Consider the following 21,660-nt stretch of genomic DNA (forward strand, 5'->3'; position numbering starts at 1 on the left):
ATTCGTGACCATTCAGGTTATGGCATCCGTGAACCCGGAATACCTGGTAAAATAGATTTTATGTTAAAGCTCATCGATAAAATGATCCCGTTTCAGTTTCTCAGAGGAGAACCTAGTCACTCAGCGGCTGTGTTGAGCTCTAGGGTGTCAGCCTGTCAGCCCCTGGCTTCAGCCATATCTGACTCATATGCTCACACTTACCTGCGCTGCTGTCTTTTTCACGGAGAATACTTACTTCTTACCATGGAAGAAGAAGAAGAAAAGAAAACCTATGGGTTTTATCCTCTAGAACCAGGCAGTAGTGGCTATACAGCTATAGATATAAGTAAACATTTACCACCAGTTTTATTTCTTATTTGATATTTAACATGACAGGGCCAGTAAGATGGCCCAGCAAGTAATGACAACTGGGCTTGCTGACAAGCCCAAGGACCTGGTTTCTATCCCTGGGACATACATAGTAGAAAGACTCTTGTAACACAGGAGACAGACAGACAGACATACACACACACACACACACACACACACACACACACATACAATGTAGTTATACATATATTTTTAAAAATAACTATGGGGAAGAAGCTCAAATTCATTTTGCAAGGAGAAGGTCCATTTTACCAGCCCACTTTTATCTCAAAAATTCAGTCAAACAGAAGCTGGTATTGTAACAACAGTCAAAACTGCTGGGCTCCTATTCTCAGCATTCCATTGTGGTTCTGTGCCTTGATGTCCTCATCTCTAAAGTGGAGGTGAGGACTGTGAGCATTGTCACACACAGAAGGCACTTGGGATGCAATGCAAGTGGATAGTGTTGTGTGTGTGTGTGTGTGTGTGTGTGTGTGTGTATGTGTGTGTGTAAGGGCCAGAGAGCAAACTCAGTGTTACTTCTCAGACTTGCCAGCAAGCCCCAGAGATGTACCTGTTTTTATTCTCCTATTCACCATGCCTGCCTTAAAAACAAACAAAAGAAAAATAACAAAAATGTAGATTCTTAGAATTGAATTTATGTCCTTATTTTTGCAAGGCAAATACTTTATTGGCTGTGTGTGTGTGTGTGTGTGTGTGTGTGTAGAGGGGGTTTAGAGCTACTGTTATTTTATAACTGAACGTGCTTCGGCTGATGGCTGATAAAGGTCTGCTATCCCTGAGGCATTCCTGCAATGATGGTGGTTATCTGTCTACTATTGGATGCCAGGTCCGATGAGTCTTTCTTGCTCTACTCTCTGCTTATATCTTGTTCTGTCTTTTGTTCACTTGTGTCTAATAAAACTGTCCCAAAAGTTCAAGAAAATGGCATTTTCTCTTTTTATGTTGAGATTTTACTTTATGTTGGCTTATTTTATGTGTATGAGAATTTACCTGCATGTCTGTGTCTGTGGCATGAAGACTCACGTGTACAGTAACCATAGAGGCCGGAAAAGGATGTTGGATGCACGGAGAGTGGGACCCAGACCTTGGATGCTGGAACTTGAACTCAGGTCCTCTGGAAGAGCAGCCAGTGCTCTAATCACTGGGCCATCTCTCCAGCCCCACATTTTCTCTTCTATTGTATCATTTTAAATTCAGGACCATGGCTATAAAGAATATAAATCCATATAAAGAATGATATACTCAAAGCCAGGAGACCTGGGTTTTATTATTTACTTATTTATCTTTTTAATAAACCCCGAGAACCTCAGGCAAGTGCTCTGCCTGCCACTGGGCTCCAGCCCAGGGAATACACATTTGCTAGTGACTAGGTTTATATGTCACTGGAGGACTTACCTTCTGGGTTCCATTTGACAAGTTTATTAAATCTGTTTCCCCCTTTGGGGTAAATAGTGCTTGTTTTCGCACAAGCAAGTGTGTGTGTGTTCATGTACACACACACACACACACACACACACACACACACACACAGAGAGGAATGTATATATAATGCAAGAAAATAGTTATTCATTGTAAAGTTTTTGTTACAAAGTAACTGCGATTTTGTTTTTTGTTTTGTTTTGTTTTTTTGTTTTGTTTTGTTTTTTTGGCTGTAAGTGGTTACTTTTTTTTAAAAGTAATTACTGCTTTCTGTTTTCAGCTTCGAGCTCAGAATCAGGTTCTGAAGAAAGGTGTTGTGGATGAGCAGGCCAGCTCTGCTGCTCTGAAGGTACGCAGGGGAACCTGGAGTTGCAAAGGTTGCTGTGTCTGGGAAAGTAGGTGGTTTAGGGGGTAAAGTCCCAGTCTTGACACTGATTTACTAGGGATAGGAACGGTAGGATTGTTCTCTGTGTCTAACATTCCTTCGTGCTTACAGACGCGTATTATATGTTTCCTCACCAAAAAAAATTGTAGAAAAAGACTGAGTTTATGTAATGTGTTTCTTCTGTAGCTCGAGGCCTCCTTTGTGGAGTCAGATCCGTCTGGATGACCCAGCCTTTTGTCTGCCGTTCCAGGCAGCCCTCTGATGTTTGTGTTTGCACCCCCAGTGCTCAGCCGTCTGGCCCTATGAATGAGTGCAAATGTGTGACTCATTTACTCTGGCCTTTAGCTTGCAGTGATGACCTGTGCTGACGTGCACATTGCTTAAGGGGTGCGCTCACCGTCAGCTCCTGTTCATTAACTGAGGCGAAATGGGATAAGGAACATTTATCTCTGCCCCATCCGTCTGGCGTATAATAAATGCTGGCTTGTTTTTGAATGGATAGGTTAATTGTAGGATCTGGATCTTTCCTGAAACCTTTGAAGAAGTGATCACTGAGTCTCCTAATGCTTAAAACCTACGACTGAGGAAGTGTCTCCAAGTGGCCTGCTCTGTGTGGCAACTCCTGACGCTGGTCTTGCAGATAGCTCTGTGTTGGTTGGACTGTGTGGATGGCTATGGTCATGGTCCTGAGATACTGACTTTCCTCTTTGAGCATTACCACGTCCTGGCACAGAGCACATTACTACACCCATTATCTTCTTGTTTCCATCAACACTGTAGGGATGGATAGTGTGATCATTCCTGTTGCAGGAGCTGGGATAGATGTTGGCCCAGAGCTCTTCTGAAGCTACTGAGTGGGTAGCACGTTTGGAGCATCATTCAACTGGTGGTAGCTCATAGCAACAGTGTAAAGGAATGAAATGACCTCTCACCTTGTTCATCCTGAGGTTGCTGTAATTACGATACTGCTGGCGAGTTTGCCAGCCAGCTGGACGCAAGCGTTAGGGTGTCCTCTGGTTGATGGTATTGCATTTGCACCTGAGTGAGCTGCTGGGGGCGAATATCATTGATTGGACTTAACTTTCATTTGAGGTTTGATGATAGTTTATACTTGAGCTGGGCCTATGTGTACTTTCAACCTTCAAGCAAAAATTAAGGGTTTCCTGGTAGCCAGTGGAAAAGAAACAGTGACTTCTACTCACTAGGTCACGTGATGGGGACTCTTTGTCACACAGGCACACACAGCAGTCTAGGCCATTTGGGTGGCTGCTCCTATACAGTTAGAATATCTTTTTGTTAGTTTCACTTCTTAGTCTTATAAGAAATGTTTGTTTGAGTGAAATTAATTAAAGTCATTATTTAAATAGAAGACTCTGGCCGATTATGTCTGATTATCACACATAATTGATAAGTGAACACAAAGCTGTAAGTAGAGTATAGTTAAAATAGTGTATTCTTTAAATAAGGCGAAACTAAATACGCCTACTTAACTTTCTCCTTTTTTCTTTTCTTCTCGCTCTCTTTTGGGGGAGTGCATTCAAGACGGGGTGTCTGTGTGTAGACCTGGCTATTTTGGAAATCACTCTGTAAACCAGGCGGACCTTTAACTCAGAGATCTGCTTGCCTCAGCCTCCTGAGTGCTGGGATTAAAGATGTGCACCACCACTGCTCAGCAACTTCCGTTTTAGCCCTTTATACATAGCGGCAGGCAGGCCGTGGAGAGGGTATTGCTGAGATTGCTAGGATGGTTAGAGTTTTGAGTCTGTTTTCAGGAGCTTGAAAGTGAGCTGCTGAGGAGCAGAGTCTGAACGTGCTGACAGAGTAGAGACCGAGGTGACTGACTGAGTGTGCGGAGAAGACACTGTGGGCTGGTGGACTGGGGGTGTAGCCTGGCAGGCGTCCTTGGAGGCCAGGTTAGGTTCTGTCCGCTGCATGCCACAAAGAAAGGGGGTGAGGAGGGAGATAAGATTTCAATTAAATTCAGAGAGGACTTACAGCAAAGGAATATAAATTGATTCTGCACTTCTTGGTCACTGAGACGTATCGTTAGTAAGTCTGGGATTCCTGCGAAACATCCACATGTGTAAATTTGTAACCCGTGGCTCAGCTGCTCGCTGTCACAGACTTACACAGACTTGCAGGCTTTGCTATAAGTTGCTGATGGTCTGCTATGTCAATATATATTTTTTTCTTATTTTATTTGTTTGGCTGGGAGATTTTTTTGTGTATGCAAAATAGTTAAAAACATAACGGAAATGATAAACATATAGCTTACCTTCCCTGAAGCAAGGGTGTTTAGTTTTATGTTGGTGGAATGAAGACTTGAAAAAGAAAAACTGCGCGTGTGAGGAACCATTTGACTTTGATGTAGGAACAACTGAAAATGAAGGACCAGTCCTTGAGGAAACTGCAGCAGGAAATGGACAGTTTGACATTTCGAAATCTGCAGCTTGCCAAGAGGGTGGAACTCCTTCAAGATGAGCTAGCACTAAGTGAACCTCGAGGCAAGAAAAACAAGGTAAGCATAGTAGCATCCCCCGTGTGCGGTGTGCGGTGTGCGCTGAGGAGCGGCGCGGCTGGCTTCACTCAGAGGCCCCTTGGAGCTCTGGCCCTCCAGTGCCCACTTCTCCCTGCGTCTGGTACCTGTGTCCAGAGGGCGGGTGCTCGCTGTTGATGCCTCCACTGGGAGGCGTTTCCCTTTTCTCTTTGCTGTTTGAGAGAAGATCTTTGCATGGAGCTCAGTCTCATCAGAGCCTGCCTGGTGCTAGAGTGACAGGCAGGTGGCATGTGACCAGTTCAAGGGCATTTTCATAGAAAGGCTAGTTTTTAAACATTTTGTTAGCAGCCAACATGTACATAATTGAGGTGGTAGCTGAGAAAAATCAATGGAATATCTCATATCGCTCAAAACTTAAGTCGTCGTTACCTTAATTCCTCCATGGTGAGTGGTAGCGGTGGCTGCCGAAGTCTGTAGCAGCGGGGCCTCTGCGATCCAGTGTTGCCCTGTGCTAGTATCTCTGTACTTAAGAACACAAGGAAGCTGTTGTCTCTTAAGTGTTAGCGTGTATAGACCTCTGTTCTACAAGTGTGTTAACAGGCTGTGCTGACTGGAAGAAGCACACAGAGACCCCGAAGAAGGATGTGTAGTGGGGAGAACAATTCTTCCACAAGAACAGGTCCTCTAGAGCTAAACTTAATTTGAATCTTCTGCCTGCTGCTTACAAAGCTATGGCTTTGGAAAGGTTGTTACTCTTTTAGCTTCAATTTCTTCATCAGTTAAGTAGGTCTGAGAAATTTAGGTTTGCGGGATTAAGTGGGATCACACAAAGTGCCCAAAGCTGTATTATCACGTGATATGGTAATTCCTTTCCCAAAGGCATTCATCTGTCTAGAAGGATGCTCTAAGGTGTTCAGGGAAAGAGGGGACAAAAGAGGGCTGACCACATACATATCAGAGTCACGAGGAAGTTGTCATGGGCTTGGGATTCCAGGTGGCCCCTGGGAAGGCATAGCCGTCTAGACTCCAAACATGACTATTGGGTGTTTTTGGTTTATTTTTTTGAGCTGGGGTCTTACTCTGTCAGCCAGGCTGCCCTGGTATTAAATATGTGGGCTAGGCTGGCTTCAGATGTGTAGCAGTTCTCCTGCCTCAGCTTCCTAAGTCCTGGGATTGTAGGTGTGAGCCTCCATGCCTGGCTAACATACCAGATTAGTTCTTTCTGAGAGGTGCCTAAGACCTCTTGTGAGTGAGTCCTGCTGAAGCTTCCAAGTTTGGGAAACTGAGGACTACTACGAATAAGTCATTCCATAGTGTGGCTTAATGTATTTTTTTTGTGTTTTAAATGTGATGGATATTTAGTGTCTTTTGGTTTCTTCCATAGCTATATTCATCACCAATTTGTGTTGGATTAGCAGGCGACTTCATTTGAAGTGATGAGCGAGATGCAGAAAGGGCATAGAGTGGGGACTGTTGTGTAAACACAGCGCCTTTGTTAGGTAGCTCCATGCAGTCTCTGTTCTGTGTGTCACCCTGAAACAACTGTTCGTTCTTACATTTCCTAAATACTGCCATTCTTCTTAGTGGAAAGTTAATATTGAAAAAGAAGGGGATTGTTTTCATAAGCTTAGTTTTCTTCTTATGTGCATAGCATATTTATTTTAACATGGTTATTTCTTTTTAATCTAAATTGAAGTTTATATGGACTCAATTTGTTTGTAAACATAAATAAATAGATAAATAAATAAATAAATACTAAATGAATGGAACTTCTTAAAGGAATGTAACAATAGCTCAGACTCTAATGTAATCTCCCCCAAACTAAAAGGTCAGGTTGAGTCCAGGTTTTCTGCTGTTCTGCCTTCCAGCACCTCCTGAGTTCATTTGCGGAAAATGACGAACTCATTTATTTCTCTCTCTCTCTCTCTCGGAGTCTTTGCTGTTCTAGTTTGGGTCCCACAGGCAATGTTAAGTGATGGACCATGTGACTTCTGTAGGGATGCTTGAAAATGGTGAATACATAGACGAGACAAACCACTAAGGTCGTAGAGCTGCTGTGTGCCTTAGCTTGTTTCTCTAAAGGATCAAAGTTGTGTGGACATAACCTGTTCTTTTCCTCAGAAAAGTGGTGAATCTTCTTCTCAGTTGAGCCAAGAGCAGAAGAGCGTCTTTGATGAAGACCTGCAAAAGAAAATCGAGGAGAACGAACGGCTGCACATACAGGTGACAAAAGACTGAAGTACAGAGTGGCAAGACAGCCCAGTGGGTCGGCCCCGGTTGTCAAGCCCGACGGCCTGACGTCTATCCCTGGGTCTCTCATCATGGAAGGAGAGAACCAACTCCCACGGGTTGTTCTCTGGCGTCCACGTGTGCACTGTATGTGCCCCCACCCACAATAGATAAGTGAGCGTTTGAAGTAGTGTAACTGGCCGGTAGCTTTGTGGAGAGTGCTTGCTGCTCTCTAGATGACCCAGGCTCAGTTCCTGCCACCCACTTAGTGACTCAGAAATGCCTGTAACTCCAGCTCCGGGGGTCCTTTTCCTGCCGCCCCCCCCCCCCCCCCCGGTACTGTCTGCCTGTGATGCAGGGACAAAACATGCAGACAAAAACTCATACACATCAGACACACAGATCTTTACAAGAAATGGGGTTTTAGTCTGAGAAGTAGAAAAATTAATTTAAATAGTTACCTTGTTGTCTGCATGGGTTTTTAATATCTTCTATGTCCTTAAATATGTACTGTGGCTGCGATTTGTTTCTTAAATCTCACACACAGCTTGATGTGTGTCTTAGGGTTTTACTGCTGTGAACAGACACCATGACCAAGGCAAGTCTTATAAAAACAACATTTAATTGGGGCTGGCTTACAGGTTCAGTGGTTTAGTCCATTATCATCAAGGTGGGAGCATGGCAGTATCCAGGCAGGCATGGCGCAGGCAGAGCTGAGAGTTCTACATCTTCATCCAAAGGCTGCTAGTGGAAGACTGACTTCCAGGCAACTAGGGTGAGGGTCTTAAGCCCACACCCACAGTGACACACCTACTCCAACCAGATCACACCTATTCCAACAAGGCCACACCTCCAAATGGTGCCACTCCCTGGCCCAAGAATATATAAGCCATCACAATGTGGACATGCACATGTATTCAGAGTCTTTGGAGTAGAAGTAGACTAGGCACTTTACCTAGGAACTGATGAGACGGATCATTTGGTGGGGGCTTACCAGTAAGTGGGGTTTATTTCATGGTCTGTGGTGTCTAGTTGTTTCTTTGTTCATGGATTGTTAGGTGTCTGGTGGTGGTGGTGGTATTTTTGAGGCAGCGTTTCTTGTAGCTAGCATTGACCTTGAGCTCCCTGTGCGGCTGAGGATGTTTTTGGAATGTTAGTTCCCCTGTTTGCTTTCCCAAGTGCTGGGATTTCAGGTATCAATCACCATGCCCAACTTTGACAGATCTTAGGGTCCGTGAGATGGCGCGGTGCATAAAGGTACTTGCTGCCAAGACTGACTCCTGGAATTCATACGGTCCCTGGGACCATAAAATGACTCTTGTCTTCTAACCTCCACACATGCATTCACATAAATAAATTACATGTAATTGCAGAAAATTCTTGAAAAATTTGATCTCAGAGCACTTTAAATCTAAGTATTCATAACTCTTAATTAGTATCAGACTCATTAAGGAAAATAGCTTTGTAAGTTTTAAGACCAGTGCCTCAGGTGAATTGCCTATGAATAGCTGTTCCAAGTGGAGATTTGTGGGTCTGAAAGAGGAGGTATAGGCTTGTGGGGGGCGGGTAAGGGGGCTGCTGTGTTTTACTGTCCTGTCTGTTGTCTTTAACTCTGAGGCCAGTGACACACCTGTAGGCTGTTCCATCTCTGTAGAGGAGGGGTAAGACTGTAGACCCCTGTTCCTTCTGTCAGTAAGTGCTCTGGTCCCGTTAGCTCACCTCCCGCCAGCCACACTGCAGCCCCAGGACGAGTAGTGGCTGCCACCCCTGCTTGTTGGCCCTGGGATCTTTAGAAGAGACAGTGTCTTTTCCTCACAGTTCTTCGAAGCGGACGAGCATCACAGGCACGTGGAAGCGGAGCTGAGGAGTCGGCTGGCCACTCTTGAAACAGAAGCTGCTCAGCACCAAGCTGTGATCGACGGCCTGACCCGGAAGTACATGGAGACCATTGAGAAACTCCAGAGCGACAAGGCAAAGCTAGAAGTAAGCCCGCTGCGCGGGGTGACGTGTCAAGATCTAGCCCCGGCTCCTCTGAGCTTTGAGGTGCTGTGTGGGAGCTCAGCCCCTAGGCTGAACTGTCAACTTTTCTTTTCTTTTTTTCCCCCCCAAATTCAGGTAAAATCTCAGACTCTAGAAAAGGAGGCCAAGGAATGTCGACTGCGAACAGAAGAATGGTGTGTGGGGACAATGTGGGAACACGGGCTCTAAGGGAACAATGTGGGAGCATGAGCTCTAAGCCGCCCGCCCTGAGATCAGACGCAGCCCAGGCTCTCTTTAGCTCTCTCTTTTTTTTTTTTTTCTGTCTCTGAGTTGATAAGACTGGAGCAGGTCACTGTGGGGTGGGGCCGCAGCATCTGACAAAGTAGTGTCTGCTTGGCCTCTGCAGAAGGTCTGGGAAGTCTTACTCTCAGGCCTCCTGGACTGGACTGGGTATTTGTGTTTCTGACTCTCCTGGGACAGGGACTGCCTAATATTCCTCAGCAGGAAACCCGACAAAGCAATGCCAACTTCTTTATGGTATATTTTGAATAAAATTGAAGTTATAGGATCTAATTGAGAGGTTTCTAAACCTCAGAGCATTGCAAAGCAATGTACTAAAGACATTCATAGTCTTAATGTTTTTTTATTTCTTTTTCTTCTTGGTATTTATCTGTGCTCAATGAAACAGAAATCATCAGCCTTTGAACTCAAAAAATAAATTGGTATAATACTTAAAAACTGTGCAGGGATAGCTGAATGCACAGGGGTAGCAGAGAGTAAATCTATGACTCAGGCTGTGCAAGAGACTGGAGCCGTGGCAGATCCCAGAAGTCCCTGCGGCTTTGCATGGGGCTGGTGCCGCCATCACCTTTGAACAGCTCTCAGCAGAGTGTCCCAGATGTTGGCTCAGCTGTCTGAAAGCTCGTTGCCAGCTCTTGGGGTAACAAGCAATTGACGATTCACTGATTGGTAATAATGTGGTTTTGTGGGTTCTTTTTTCTTCCAGTCAATTACAGTTAAAGAATCTTCATGAAGATTTGTCAGGTAGATTAGAGGAATCCTTATCAATCATCAATGAAAAAGTCCCTTTTAATGATACAAGTAGGTATTACATAAACGTAAGTTTCTGTTATTTGTATCTTTGAGTCTATCTGTGGTAGCCAATAAATTAAGATAATTTCTAATCTTCTCAGCTAAACAAACAAATAAACAAACACCCAGATTGACCCAGTGGAGGGCTCTGCCTGGCTCTCCTGATCAGCTGTGGCTCTTTCTTAAATTATCTCTGGAGTGCTCCAAAGCCAGTGTTCTTGGGAGATGGCCAGTGCGTGCTTTTAACTGCATTTCCCATATCCCAAGGTGAAACCTACCTGCATATGAAGTGGTTGGACATTTGCATGAGAGAAATTGTTCAGTGGGTTTGGGGGGTATGTACGAATGCCCACAGTGAGATGTGTCTTTTTGGCCTGTTAGCTTCTGCCTCTGGGGAGTCCCCAGTGACAGGAAGCTGTTGCAAAGCCTAGCTTCTGTTTCCTCCCATTCCTGGGGATGACCTCGTAGCTTCCACATCCTGAAGTGACAAACGAGAACTTAAACAGTGCTCTGGAAGAGCACTCATGTGCCGTTATTTAGATATTTAGCCTTTAGGTAAGAATGAAGTGAAACTCTTGAAAGCAAAGAAAATATTTGTTTGGGAAGCCAGTGGGAAGGCTCAGCGGCAGAGGTGCTTGCTGCCAAGTCTGACACCCGAGTTCAGTCCCCAGAACCCACATGGCAGGATGAGAGCACTGACTCAGCAAAGCTGTCCTTTGACTCCATCTCCGTGGCAGTCAGGGCTTGCTCTCACCTGCTCCAGTAAATAAATGAGTTTTTAAAAATTAGAAAAATAAAAACATTTAAAAGAAACTTTAAATGTGAAGCCTCTAGTCAAGTTAATACTTGCTTCCTTTTTCTATAGCTATGTTTGAAATTCAATTTTCAGTTCCCTTAAATTTTTCTTAGAAAAGCCCAGAGGGAACAAAAAAGAGGAAAGGGAAGATAAAACAGTGCTTTGAAGGCACTGACATCAGTGTTCAGGGGCTGGAGAGAGGGCTGGACACAAGAGCACCAAGTACTCTTTCAGAGGCCCTGGGCTCTGTGACCACCATGCTCACAGTAGCTCACAACTGTATAATGCCAGTTCCGGGGATCTGATGCTGTGAGCATGCACGTGCTACACAGATGTGTATTGTAATTGTTTTTGTGACTAATTGTTTATGGAGGCTAGACACACAAGCACATAATTAAATCAGCATAGGCCATTTCTGTATCAGCAGCCTAAATTTCCCCTTGACAACAGTGCTGTTACCAGCTTCTACATTAAGGTGAGCGATGGCAGTGCACCTCGGCTGTGCTGGGAAGCCCTGTAGGTCATTTCCTCAATACTCTCTGTGTCAGTTAATGAGAGGGTATTGCAACTTTTGGATCATATGCACGTATCCTTCCGTTTCCAATAATTACTTGTCGTCCAGTTTTAGACTATTGTCACACCATCTGTGGGTTGGTTGTCTTTAGATGCTTAGATTCGACTCTGCTGTACAGAACCATTTGGAGTCTCGAGGGAAGGGAAGGCGCCCTCAGTCTTGTGGGTGATTGGAGCAACCTTCTCAGAGGAAGTATCCAGACTTGCATGCAAGAGCCAGTTTTTGTTTTGTTTGTTTGTTTGTTTGTTTTTGAGGAGGCAGGAAAGAACCAAGGGAAGAGAAGCAGGGAATTTCAGAGAGTGTAATATATGGGATGCAAACTACCGTGATGTCTGAGGAACGGTAGTTAACTGTGGCAGTAGGCTCCGGTCAGGGGATGTGAGGGACAATGGCCAGTCAGTTCTAGGGTAAGGACTTAGGACTTATTTACTTATTTACACGGCTTTGAGGTGCAAGGAGAGTTGTTTGAGCCCCTGTCCTGGGATTTCTGCACCTACACGGTTAGTCTGGAGCATAGAGTGGGAGGGGGGAGGGCTTCTGTCAGCCGACATGGAAATGTGGGCCTGAGTGAGCAGGGAGGGACAGGATCTTGTGGAAGAGGAGAGTGGTTAGGGGAGGCAGGGGAGGGGGAGGGGCAGAGCACGGGGAGTGCAGACAGAAGTAAATGCAGATGGGGAGCTTGAAGTTGTCAGTGAAAAAGAGGGAAGGTTTATTTGGGCTCGGCCTCAGGGGTGTCTGTTGGTGGTTCAGATGTGCCGCTGTAGGGCCTGTGGTAAGGCAGAGCATCATGGTGGTGGCAGGAAAGGGCAACAGGGAGGCAGAGAGAGGAAGGGGCTGGGGTCCCATATCCCTCTGTAAAGCACTTTTTCAGTGATGTAATTTTCTGCATGGGATCTCACCAGAACGTTCCTTCCACCCATAATAGCACTGTAACATGCCAGCTGCACCTTTGACCTCTGGCCTCTGGGAGGTGTCTGTGGTCTAAGCTGTTACTGGAGATGGGGAGCAGGATGTGAATAGTGAGGTGCACCTGGGCTCCGTCCGGGCGATGGAAGGGTTTAACTTTGTCGACTGTTTCACATAGCTCAGGAGTGAAGCATGCTGGTCCTGCTGGCCCCGATGAGCACTGTGTGGGCCTGGGAACAAGGACACACAGTGTGAGGGGCCTGTGCAGGGCCCTTGGAGAGTGAGGGGTGGAGGCAGAGGAAGGTCAGGGAAACAGCACAGATTTTCCTGACGGGAAGTGTTTCCAGCCGGTGATGTTGGTCATTGCTGCACCCAGCTGTTGGGGAGTTCAGAGACAATTGACTGGAAAGGCAGCTGAGCCTGCTGACTGGATCTTGTGACTTTGAGAGGGCTAGTAATGTTTGAGGGAAGGACTTCTATGTCTACTCAGTTGCTAGCACAAGGACTCAGAGGTAGATGTTAGGGGACTGACAAAGTGACGCTTATCTGGCCAGTGGGAGCAAAGGAATGGGGGAGGGCAGAGAGGATCAGTTATGGCCTAGGTAAAGGAGGGCGGGCTGGATACGTGCTGCATGCCACCTGTCATACTAGCATTGGGAATGCTGAGGCCCTGAGAGTGCAGGCTTGGGACTAGCCTGGGATATATAGAAAGACCCTGTTTCAGAGGGGAGGAGAGGGGAGGAGAGGAGAGGAGTAGAATGAAGAGCAAGAGATGCTCTCGGTCTCCCAGTCAGTCAGGAGGAGCTAGTGCTATATCCCAGGAAGAGGATTAGCTGAGCTGTGGACTTCAGACTCTGATGTGGAGTCAGGGAGTTTACGAGCACTATGGGGCTGGAGGTACGGCTTAGCAGTCAAGAGCGCGTGCTTCTCTTGCAGAAGGCCTGAGTTTGACTACCAGCACCCACCTCAGGCAAACGCTGGCGAGCCTGCATCCCTCCTTGCCTTGCTGGACACCTGCGCATGTGTGACATATATGTAATCACACTCACACACAGATATTTTCTTTTTAAAAATTATTTTCACTTTGGCTTGGTCCTAGCAGACAGCAGGGGAGGACGATGATTTCCTGGCATAATTGAAGGCCCCACTGAAGTTATGTTGACCTGCCTCTGGTGTTATTAGCAAAGGACATTTTTGAAGTGATAGACCAGCATCAGAGGGACAAGAAGCAAGGCTCCAGGGGCACTGAGAGAAGGCAGAGGTGCTGAGAAACAGAGCAAGGGACTTTCAGAACGGCTTGTCTCTGGCCGAGTGATTGACATGCTGAGAGGAGGCGAAGGGCATTAGAAACAGCTACAAGCAGTGTGCTGCCTGGCACTGGGCAACACCGGAGGCAGGTGGCAGCCTGTACACGAAGAGGCTGGAGGTGACTGGAGCCACCCGGGGAAGGACACTGAGGTACTGGGACCAGCAGCATCAGGCTGCGGTGGGTTTGAAAGTGTGGCTCTGTCAGGGAAGCCTTTTGTTTGGAGGCCAGTGTGGCAGTCTGGCCAGGGTTCTTATAGAATGGCTGACGACAGCAGGGACATCACCAAGAACTGCAGGAGTTAAAGAAGGAAACAGTTACTGCTTACTGAGAGACCACATTCCCTGTGCATGACACACACACATACACACACACACACACACACACACATACACACACACACACACACACCCGTGCTGTGACTGAGGTCCTGCATCTCGGGTACTGAGGAAGCTGACTTTGCAGTTGCTCGTCTTGTGAAGGCTGAGGTGAGCTCTGACGCCTCCCTTTTGTTTTGTAGAGTGTCATCTGTACAACGCTCTCAATGTTCCCCTGCACAATAGGCGACACCAGGTAAAGGATGGAGTGAGTGTGTTCTTGGTCTCAGCGGGGCACACAGCGTCCCACGAAGTCAAGTCAGTGTTGGCTCCCCGTCGCGTGTGCCACCTCATGTGCTGCTCGTTTCTTTAAACTGTGTGAATTGCTTTTATTGAGCTCAGGTGCTAATGGTTTAAAATTTTTTTAATTTATTTTTTATGTTATTGGGGGGGGGAGAGCTCACAGGCAGAGGCCTGAGGACAACTTGTCTGAGTTTATTTTCTCCTCCTACCGTGTCCTGGACTCTGATCAGCAGCCTTGGCGGCACTGGCGGCAAACACCTTTACCTAGTACTATACCGATGGCTTAATTTTATTGAAAAAGTATCTCACTGCATATCCCTGGCTGGCTTGGAGCTTAGTCTGTAGACCAGGCTGGCCTTGAACTCAGGGATGGGATTAAAAGCATGTGCCAACATAATAGTACTACTGATTTTGAAAATATTTCTTTGATTTTCTCTTATTAGAATTGAGTTATGGGATGTCTTCCTTTTTGAGGCAGGCTTTTGTTTTTGGGGAGTAGGCTTCCTAAGTTAACTTGGACAGGAGGGCACCGGTGTCCAAGTGGGAGCAAGTGGATGTAGACCTTCGTGGTGTCACTGGGGTTCAAGTGTTTTAAAGCAACTGTTTGACTCTGTGTATTTTGCATTTTAAAGCTGAAGATGCGAGATATAGCTGGGCAGGCCCTGGCTTTTGTTCAGGATCTTGTACCGGCTCTTCTGAACTTTCACACCTATACAGAACAGAGGATTCAAATTTTCCCTGTTGATTCTGCCATAGACACTATATCACCATTGAATCAGAAGGTAAATACTCAAAATTCCTTTTGTTGCCCTGGACAAATGGGGACAACAAATAGGGACTCTTTCCAGACTACTTGTGTGTATTAGCCAAGTATTGTGGGAGACGGGGAAGAGATCGGAAGTCATGGTCTTCATGAAAACAGTGTATGGCAAGTTCAGGGTGTTACGAGATTATTGCTAGAGGAGTTATTAGGAGACTGCAGAAGGAGCCATCAAGGGACACACTGAATGAGCGAGGGAGCACGTGGCCAGCATCCAGTGTGGTCAGCGTGTGGGAGCCAGTGGGCCAGGGAGGTGCATGTTGCTCTCATCTGAGCACCTTGAAGACTGAGCAGGATTGGAAGGGAGTAAGAGAGGCAGTGATTGTTGTTTTTATTTGTTTATTTCAACTCCCAGAAGTAGCTATGTGGCAGGAACTGTGGAGCAGGAAAGCATGGTGGGCGGGGGGCTGATGGAGGGGATGCTGAGTGAACTTGTGACTGGAATGTGAAGTCCGGAGGGGAGGAGTGGGGTGAAGGCCAGGAGAGCCAAGTGGCTTTCCTGGAGGCCCGGAGGGTGAGCGAGGGCAGAAGCCTTCCCTTACTGAGAGCTGTGCCACGTTTTGACAGTGCTGGCACAGTGGTCGTTTCCATTTGATTGCTGGGAGGGCTGATTGGCTGGCATGTTTCTGTCCCGTGTGCAGCGGCAGTGATTCTGTCGTTGGGCCAGGAAGCCACTGCACTCTGCCCGCTCTCGTTCCTTCTGCTGAGGCGTCTCGTGGGACAGGGCATATCCAGTTAGTATGGTGGCTCTGCAGGGTCGGTGTGGCTGAACTGAGAGCAAAAGAGATTTGCTTGCTACTTCCCTCAGTCCCTGTGCTTTCTTTTGCCCAAGAGATTTTTGCCCGCCTACCCAGGTAATTCTAAAAAGGATATAAAGATGTCTGCAAGAGTTTATTTAACTAAAAAAGCTAAAATGCTAATGAGTATATCCAGTTTGTCTGACTGGACAGTAAGATACCCTGGACTTTGTAGTTTCAAACAGCAGACATTGGCTATCCCCTGGTTTTCTGGTCAGCTGACTAGGGAGTTGTGGCTCCTGACTTCCCTGACACTGGGGCTGCAGTCATTGAAGGCGGCACTGTCTGGGGGATTTACCTCAAGAGGCTGAAATTTACTTATTCACAAGCCCGGTAAGTTAGAGCTAGAGGGAGGCTTGAAGCATGTTCCTCATGTGCCCTCCGGAGGGCGTTTGATGTTCTCATGACACCACACCTAACATCTCTTAGGGAGTTTGCTTCAAAAGATGTGGAAGCTATAGTCTTATGGGACCCTTGTCTAGCCCCATTGGCATTCCTGTTGTGATTTTGGTCACACTGACTGACCCTGAAACAGTTTGAGTGGGAAGTGTTCAAAGGCAAGAAATAATACATGGATGCCACTGAGGCCAGCTCACACACAAGGGGAGTAAGGAATCCTGCTGCACGCTCTACTGGCCTGACACGTGACCTGTGATCAGCCTTGCTTTTCTACTTTGAGGAAGTCTTCCTAGAGTGAGCGTGTGTGTGTGTGTGTGTGTGTGTGTGTGTGTGTGTGTGTGTGCGCGCGCCCATGCCCGTGTGTGCCCATAGTGTAGTACTTCTAGGGGTTGGATATAGTCATGCCTGCAGATACCCCAAATGCTTACTAATTTAGCAAAGACCTGGACTCTGAAGACGGACTTCTTGGATTCCCACTCTAGCTCTGTCTTGTTGTGCCAACCTTGGAGCTCTACTTAAATCCCTCTGTGTTGGTTTCCTTGACTTTAAAATGGGAGAGGGGCATGCCCATTTCCCAGGTAGATCCATATGCGGTGAATGAAGTACTGAGTGGCTGCATGCAGTGAGCACTGGGTAGAAGTTAGCCAGTTACCGTCCTGTGTCTCAACACTGCCTGGCTTTCACCAGTTCTCATCCCACAAGTCCACTGAAGCCCAGGAAAATAACTTGTGTAATCTGAATTTGTGCAGAACACCTCACTATTTTGAAGAATTCATTCACTTCTCAGTATTTCATCTTCTGTTGTTTAGCCTGTGAAAGTCCCTCTGATTTTCTTAGAAAGTCTATACTATTGAAGGTTTAGAAACCTTTTGCTAAAAGATGACCAAAATGTGTAAACTAATTCCTAGAGTTGTAAAGTAGCAGAGAACTCATACTTTACGGATGTGGGCAATGGACTCTGGAGTGCTTGTGCTGTTCAGGACGGTGCTAGTGTGCAGTTCCCATAGATCACCTGAGTGTTGTAGAAGACAAGACAGTAGGGCCTGTGTATAAGCAGGAGCTCAAACATAGCTAGATGGCTGAGATGTTTAGTAAGTGAAACCCCTTTGTTTTTAAATTGTCTAAAAATATAGTGGGGTCCCCCCCCTCCCCATGACGGGATTTAACCTAGAGCCTCACAAATGCTAAGCATACACAATATGCTACTGGGCTGTGTTTGCATACTGATATCAGTGATGATAGTAAACATTTTAACTCCTCTTGATTTCAGTCCTGGCATTTGTTAACCTTGAGTCGTGTACAGAGTAAAATGAAAAGCTGCCAGGCAAGCTCGTTTTGAACAGTGAGGTGAGGACCATAACACAGAGTCTGCCCTGTGCTCAGGGATGCTGGCCCTCTGTGCTGTGCTGTGTCTCCTCCTGTTTCTTCAAATGCCTGATTGTTCGCTCATCCTGTCATCCTCTCCAGCTTCCTTGATTTGGACTGGGATGAGGGCCACAGAATATTATCTGGGGCTTTAGCGGGGCTTTCCAGAAGTGAGGTAGCACACTTCCAGTCCACCTCCTGCATGCTGATGCTAATCTTCCAGCGGAATTCATTCAAATGCTTCTCTCTCATTTTCAGTTCTCCCAATACCTTCATGAAAACGCATCGTATGTCCGCCCCCTTGAGGAAGGAATGCTGCACTTATTCGAGAGCATTACAGAGGATACTGTGACTGTCCTGGTAATTCCCTCCTTGTTTTACAGCAGAAAATGGGAGCTCTTATTGGCCGGTAACGCTTTTAACTGTGAAATTACTTTTTTATCCAGGAGACAACTGTGAAATTGAAAATGTTTTCAGATCATCTAACTTCCTACGTACGCTTCCTGAGGAAGATCCTTCCTTATCAGTTAAAAAGGTATGCATTCCCCTAGAGGCCGGGAGCTGAGGAAGCTGCAGATGGGACCTGGCTTGCCCTGGAGTTAATAGTCCGAGTGGTCAGTCAGTCAGTCAGCTGTGGTTCTCAGCTGCCCTCTACTCTGCTGACTGTTAGCATTGCACAAGGCCATAAGCAGTGGTTTCAATAATTGAGAAGGCCACATTTTTTTGGAAGAAAAATTTTGGCTTTGAGTTCATATTATTCCTTTGTTGTTAATATCTTCGTGGGAGTTAGAATATTTAACATCTGCATTTGAATCTTAATCCTTAGGTATTTTTGAAATGATATCTTTTAATTGTTATTATTGTTACCTTATTTAAATTATAAAGTAAAATATTTATCTACACTGAACCTAGGTCCTTTAATATTCTACCCTAAATATTCAGTAACCTTTACTACACATGTTACATTTCTAGAAATTGCAATGTAGACTAGCCTAACCATGAATTTATAGAGACCCATCTGCCTCAGCTTTCTGAATGGTAGCATTAAGGGGTAAACAGGCCCATCTGGCAAGTTTTAATACTTTGATATTTGATCGAAAACTACAAAGTTATCTTTATTGTTTTTTTTAAATTAAGGAATAATACAATGGAACAAAAATTTTCTTGAAATATAAAGTATTACAAAATTAGAAACTACGTAAATTTGCTATTGATATTTTAAAAGTAGAGTTTCATTTTTAAGAATTAATACATTTTATGTGACATCTTATTTCTGAATTCTAAACTTTCCAGGTATTTGGGTAAGCAAATGCTAAGGTTTGTGCATATGAGAAGATTTAAACACTTTATGACAGGGGCTAGAGAGATGGCTCAGCAGTTAAGAGCACTTGGCTGCTCTTCCAGAGGTCCCGAGTTTATTTCCAGCCACCACATGATGGCTCACAAACATCTGTAATAGATTTGATTCCCTCATTTTAGTGTGTGCAAAAACAGAGCACTCTCTCTCTCTCTCTCTATATATATATATATATATATAAAATATGTGAATAAATTAATCTTTTAAAAAAAGACTTTAAAACAGAATAGACAGTACTGGTGCAGCTTCTTTGAGAAGACTGAGTGTGTTTCAAAAGCATTGCAAAGTCAGCTTGGCAGAGTACACCCTGAGTCCCTGCCCGTAGGAAACGGGCAGGTGGATTATAAACTCTAGGTCAGTGTGCAGCAGAGTGAAGACCGTGTCTCGGAAGTATTTGTTATTTTATATGGCTATCATTTTTATGCTCTCTCTTTCTCTCTCTCTCTGGCTATGTATTTTTATGCTCTATCATCTGTCTGTCTGTCTATCTATCTGTCTATCTAAATAACCCCTTTGGGAGCAGAATTGAATAAAGCAGATGACTAGGGGAGAGGAAGGGAGGAGATGGAATCATGTCTCCTTGTTAACTTTTCTAGGTTTGTTTTGTTTTGAGGGTGGGGAACAGAGTTTGGCTGCATGGCTCAGGCTGCCCCTGAAGCTCACCTCCCTGCCCCTGACCGTGGGACTGCGGCACACACCGTGCTTTGCATGTTTTCTAGTTATGTATGGACCTTTTTACTTGATGACTATGCACTGTTAAATAAACATTACTAAGAATCCACATTTAAAGAACTTTATAGTTAAAGTACCTACTTAAAGTTGAAAATGGTAAAATATATTTTTGATAATATTAGTGTATTGGCTGGTTTTGTGTGTCAACTTGACACAGGCTGAAGTTATCACAGAGAAAGGAGCTTCAGTTGGGGAAGTGCCTCCATGAGATCCAGCTGTAAGGCATTTTCTCAATTAGTGATCAAGGGGGAAAGGCCCCTTGTCGGTGGGACCATCTCTGGGCTGGTAGTCTTGGTTCTATATGAGAGCAGGCTGAGCAAGCCAGGGGAAGCAAGCCAGTAAAGAACATCCCTCCATGGCCTCTGCATCAGCTCCTGCTTCCTGACCTACTTGAGTTCCAGTCCTGACTTCCTTCAGTGATGAACAGCGGTGTGGAAGTGTAAGCTGAATAAACCCTTTCCTCCCCAACTTGCTTCTTGGTCATGATGTTTGTGCAGGAATAGAAACCCTGACTACGACAATTAGGAACGTTTAAATGTGAGCCTATAGTAGCAGCAATACCGGTTTTTGTTTATTTAATTCTCTTTAGGGATTCAGTTAAATGAAATGTCTTCTATAAATAATTTAAGGTTTTCCCTAGCAAAGGTTCTATGTGTTTATTACTGAACCAACAATTCACTCACATAGAGCAGGAAAAAAAAAAAGCAAGGCAGGCCCCGTGTTCCCATGCCCTCTCTGCAGACATGGGAGCGTCCAGCTCTGTGCTGTGGTGATCTCCACCGAGGTTCACAGCGCAGTTGTGCCCCTGGTGTTAGCTGTACAGAGGCAGCCTGGCTCCCCTCCATGCCTTCTCTTGTTTGTCTTACACCGTTTTTACCCATAGGGAAATGGGACGGTTTTGCTTTTGTTTCTTGGAACTGTTTGATTCTCTTAAAGTCCTGCGAGAGGTCATGATGAGAAGCCGAGTGACACATGTCTATTTTAAGACCGTAATCCAGTGCAGACGGTGGCTCAGTAGGCAAAGACTTGTGCTGCTCGGCTGTTGAGAGTCACATGGTGGAAGGGTAGAACCCACTCCTGCAGATGGCCTTGTGATGCCATATTGATGCGGTGGCATGTGCATCCACATAAATAACTTTTTAAAAAATAATTTCAATACTTAAGTATACATTACTCTCATGCTGGAGATGTGGCTCAGTGATAAGAGCACATTTTGTTCTTCTCGAGCGCCTGGCTGTGAGTTCTAGCTTCTACACGGTACGTAGCTCACAACCACCCATAACTCCAGGTCCAGGGCCTGTGAAACCTCCTCTGGCCTCCTCGTGAACACACACACAAATGGTACACAGACATATGCAGGCAAAGCACTTAGACAAATAAAACATTGTATATGTGTATGTGTATGTGTGTGTATCTACCTATCTACCTATCTATCTACCTATCTATCTACCTATCTATCTATCTATCTATCTATCTATCTAAACATTTAGACAAAAATTTTTTTTTATAAAAGAAAAAAGAAAGCCAAGCATAGTGGTGCACACTTTTAATCCAGAGGCAGAGGCAGGCGGATCTCTGAGTTCGAGGCCAGCCTGGTCTGCAGAGCGAGCTCCAGGACACCAGGGCTGCACAGAGACAAGGAAAGGGGCGTCATCAAGGATGCTCACCTTTCAACCCTGCCGTTCCCAGTTTAGAAGAAGAGTGTGAATCTTCCCTCTGCACACCTGCACTGAGAGCCAGGAACCTGGAGCTGTCCCAGGACATGAAGACGATGACAGCCGTGTTTGAGAAGCTGCAGACGTATGTCACTCTCCTCGCCTTGCCAAGTAAGTGAGACCACGGCCCACGGCTCAGCTGCAAGGGCCGGGCAGCGCAGAGGCTGGAGAGGGTGTGGGTCAGCTCGGGAGAGTGGGCAGAACAGAAGGTCTGGGAGCAGAAAACCCTGCATTCAGTGAGCTAGAGGTAGGGAATTAAAGGGTAAGTGGAGTTGAGTGCTGTGCTATGAAGGTAAGAT

General features: G+C 45.6%; 1 protein-coding gene across 1 annotated transcript in view; it reads left to right on the plus strand.

Annotated features, from left to right (window-relative positions):
* Ppp1r21 (protein phosphatase 1, regulatory subunit 21) overlaps positions 1–21,660 on the plus strand; it is a 58,244-nt gene that overhangs the window by 10,650 nt on the left and 25,934 nt on the right. The window contains exons 2-12 of the mRNA NM_028658.4: positions 2,072–2,140; positions 4,548–4,694; positions 6,795–6,896; positions 8,721–8,885; positions 9,018–9,076; positions 9,889–9,983; positions 14,077–14,129; positions 14,809–14,958; positions 17,816–17,917; positions 18,004–18,092; positions 21,336–21,472. Of these exons, the coding sequence (NP_082934.3) occupies positions 2,072–2,140; positions 4,548–4,694; positions 6,795–6,896; positions 8,721–8,885; positions 9,018–9,076; positions 9,889–9,983; positions 14,077–14,129; positions 14,809–14,958; positions 17,816–17,917; positions 18,004–18,092; positions 21,336–21,472 (1,168 nt within the window). The remainder of the gene's footprint in view (positions 1–2,071; positions 2,141–4,547; positions 4,695–6,794; positions 6,897–8,720; positions 8,886–9,017; positions 9,077–9,888; positions 9,984–14,076; positions 14,130–14,808; positions 14,959–17,815; positions 17,918–18,003; positions 18,093–21,335; positions 21,473–21,660) is intronic.

This window comes from Mus musculus, chromosome 17 (assembly GCF_000001635.26).
Source record: "Mus musculus strain C57BL/6J chromosome 17, GRCm38.p6 C57BL/6J".
NCBI lineage: Eukaryota > Metazoa > Chordata > Mammalia > Rodentia > Muridae > Mus > Mus musculus.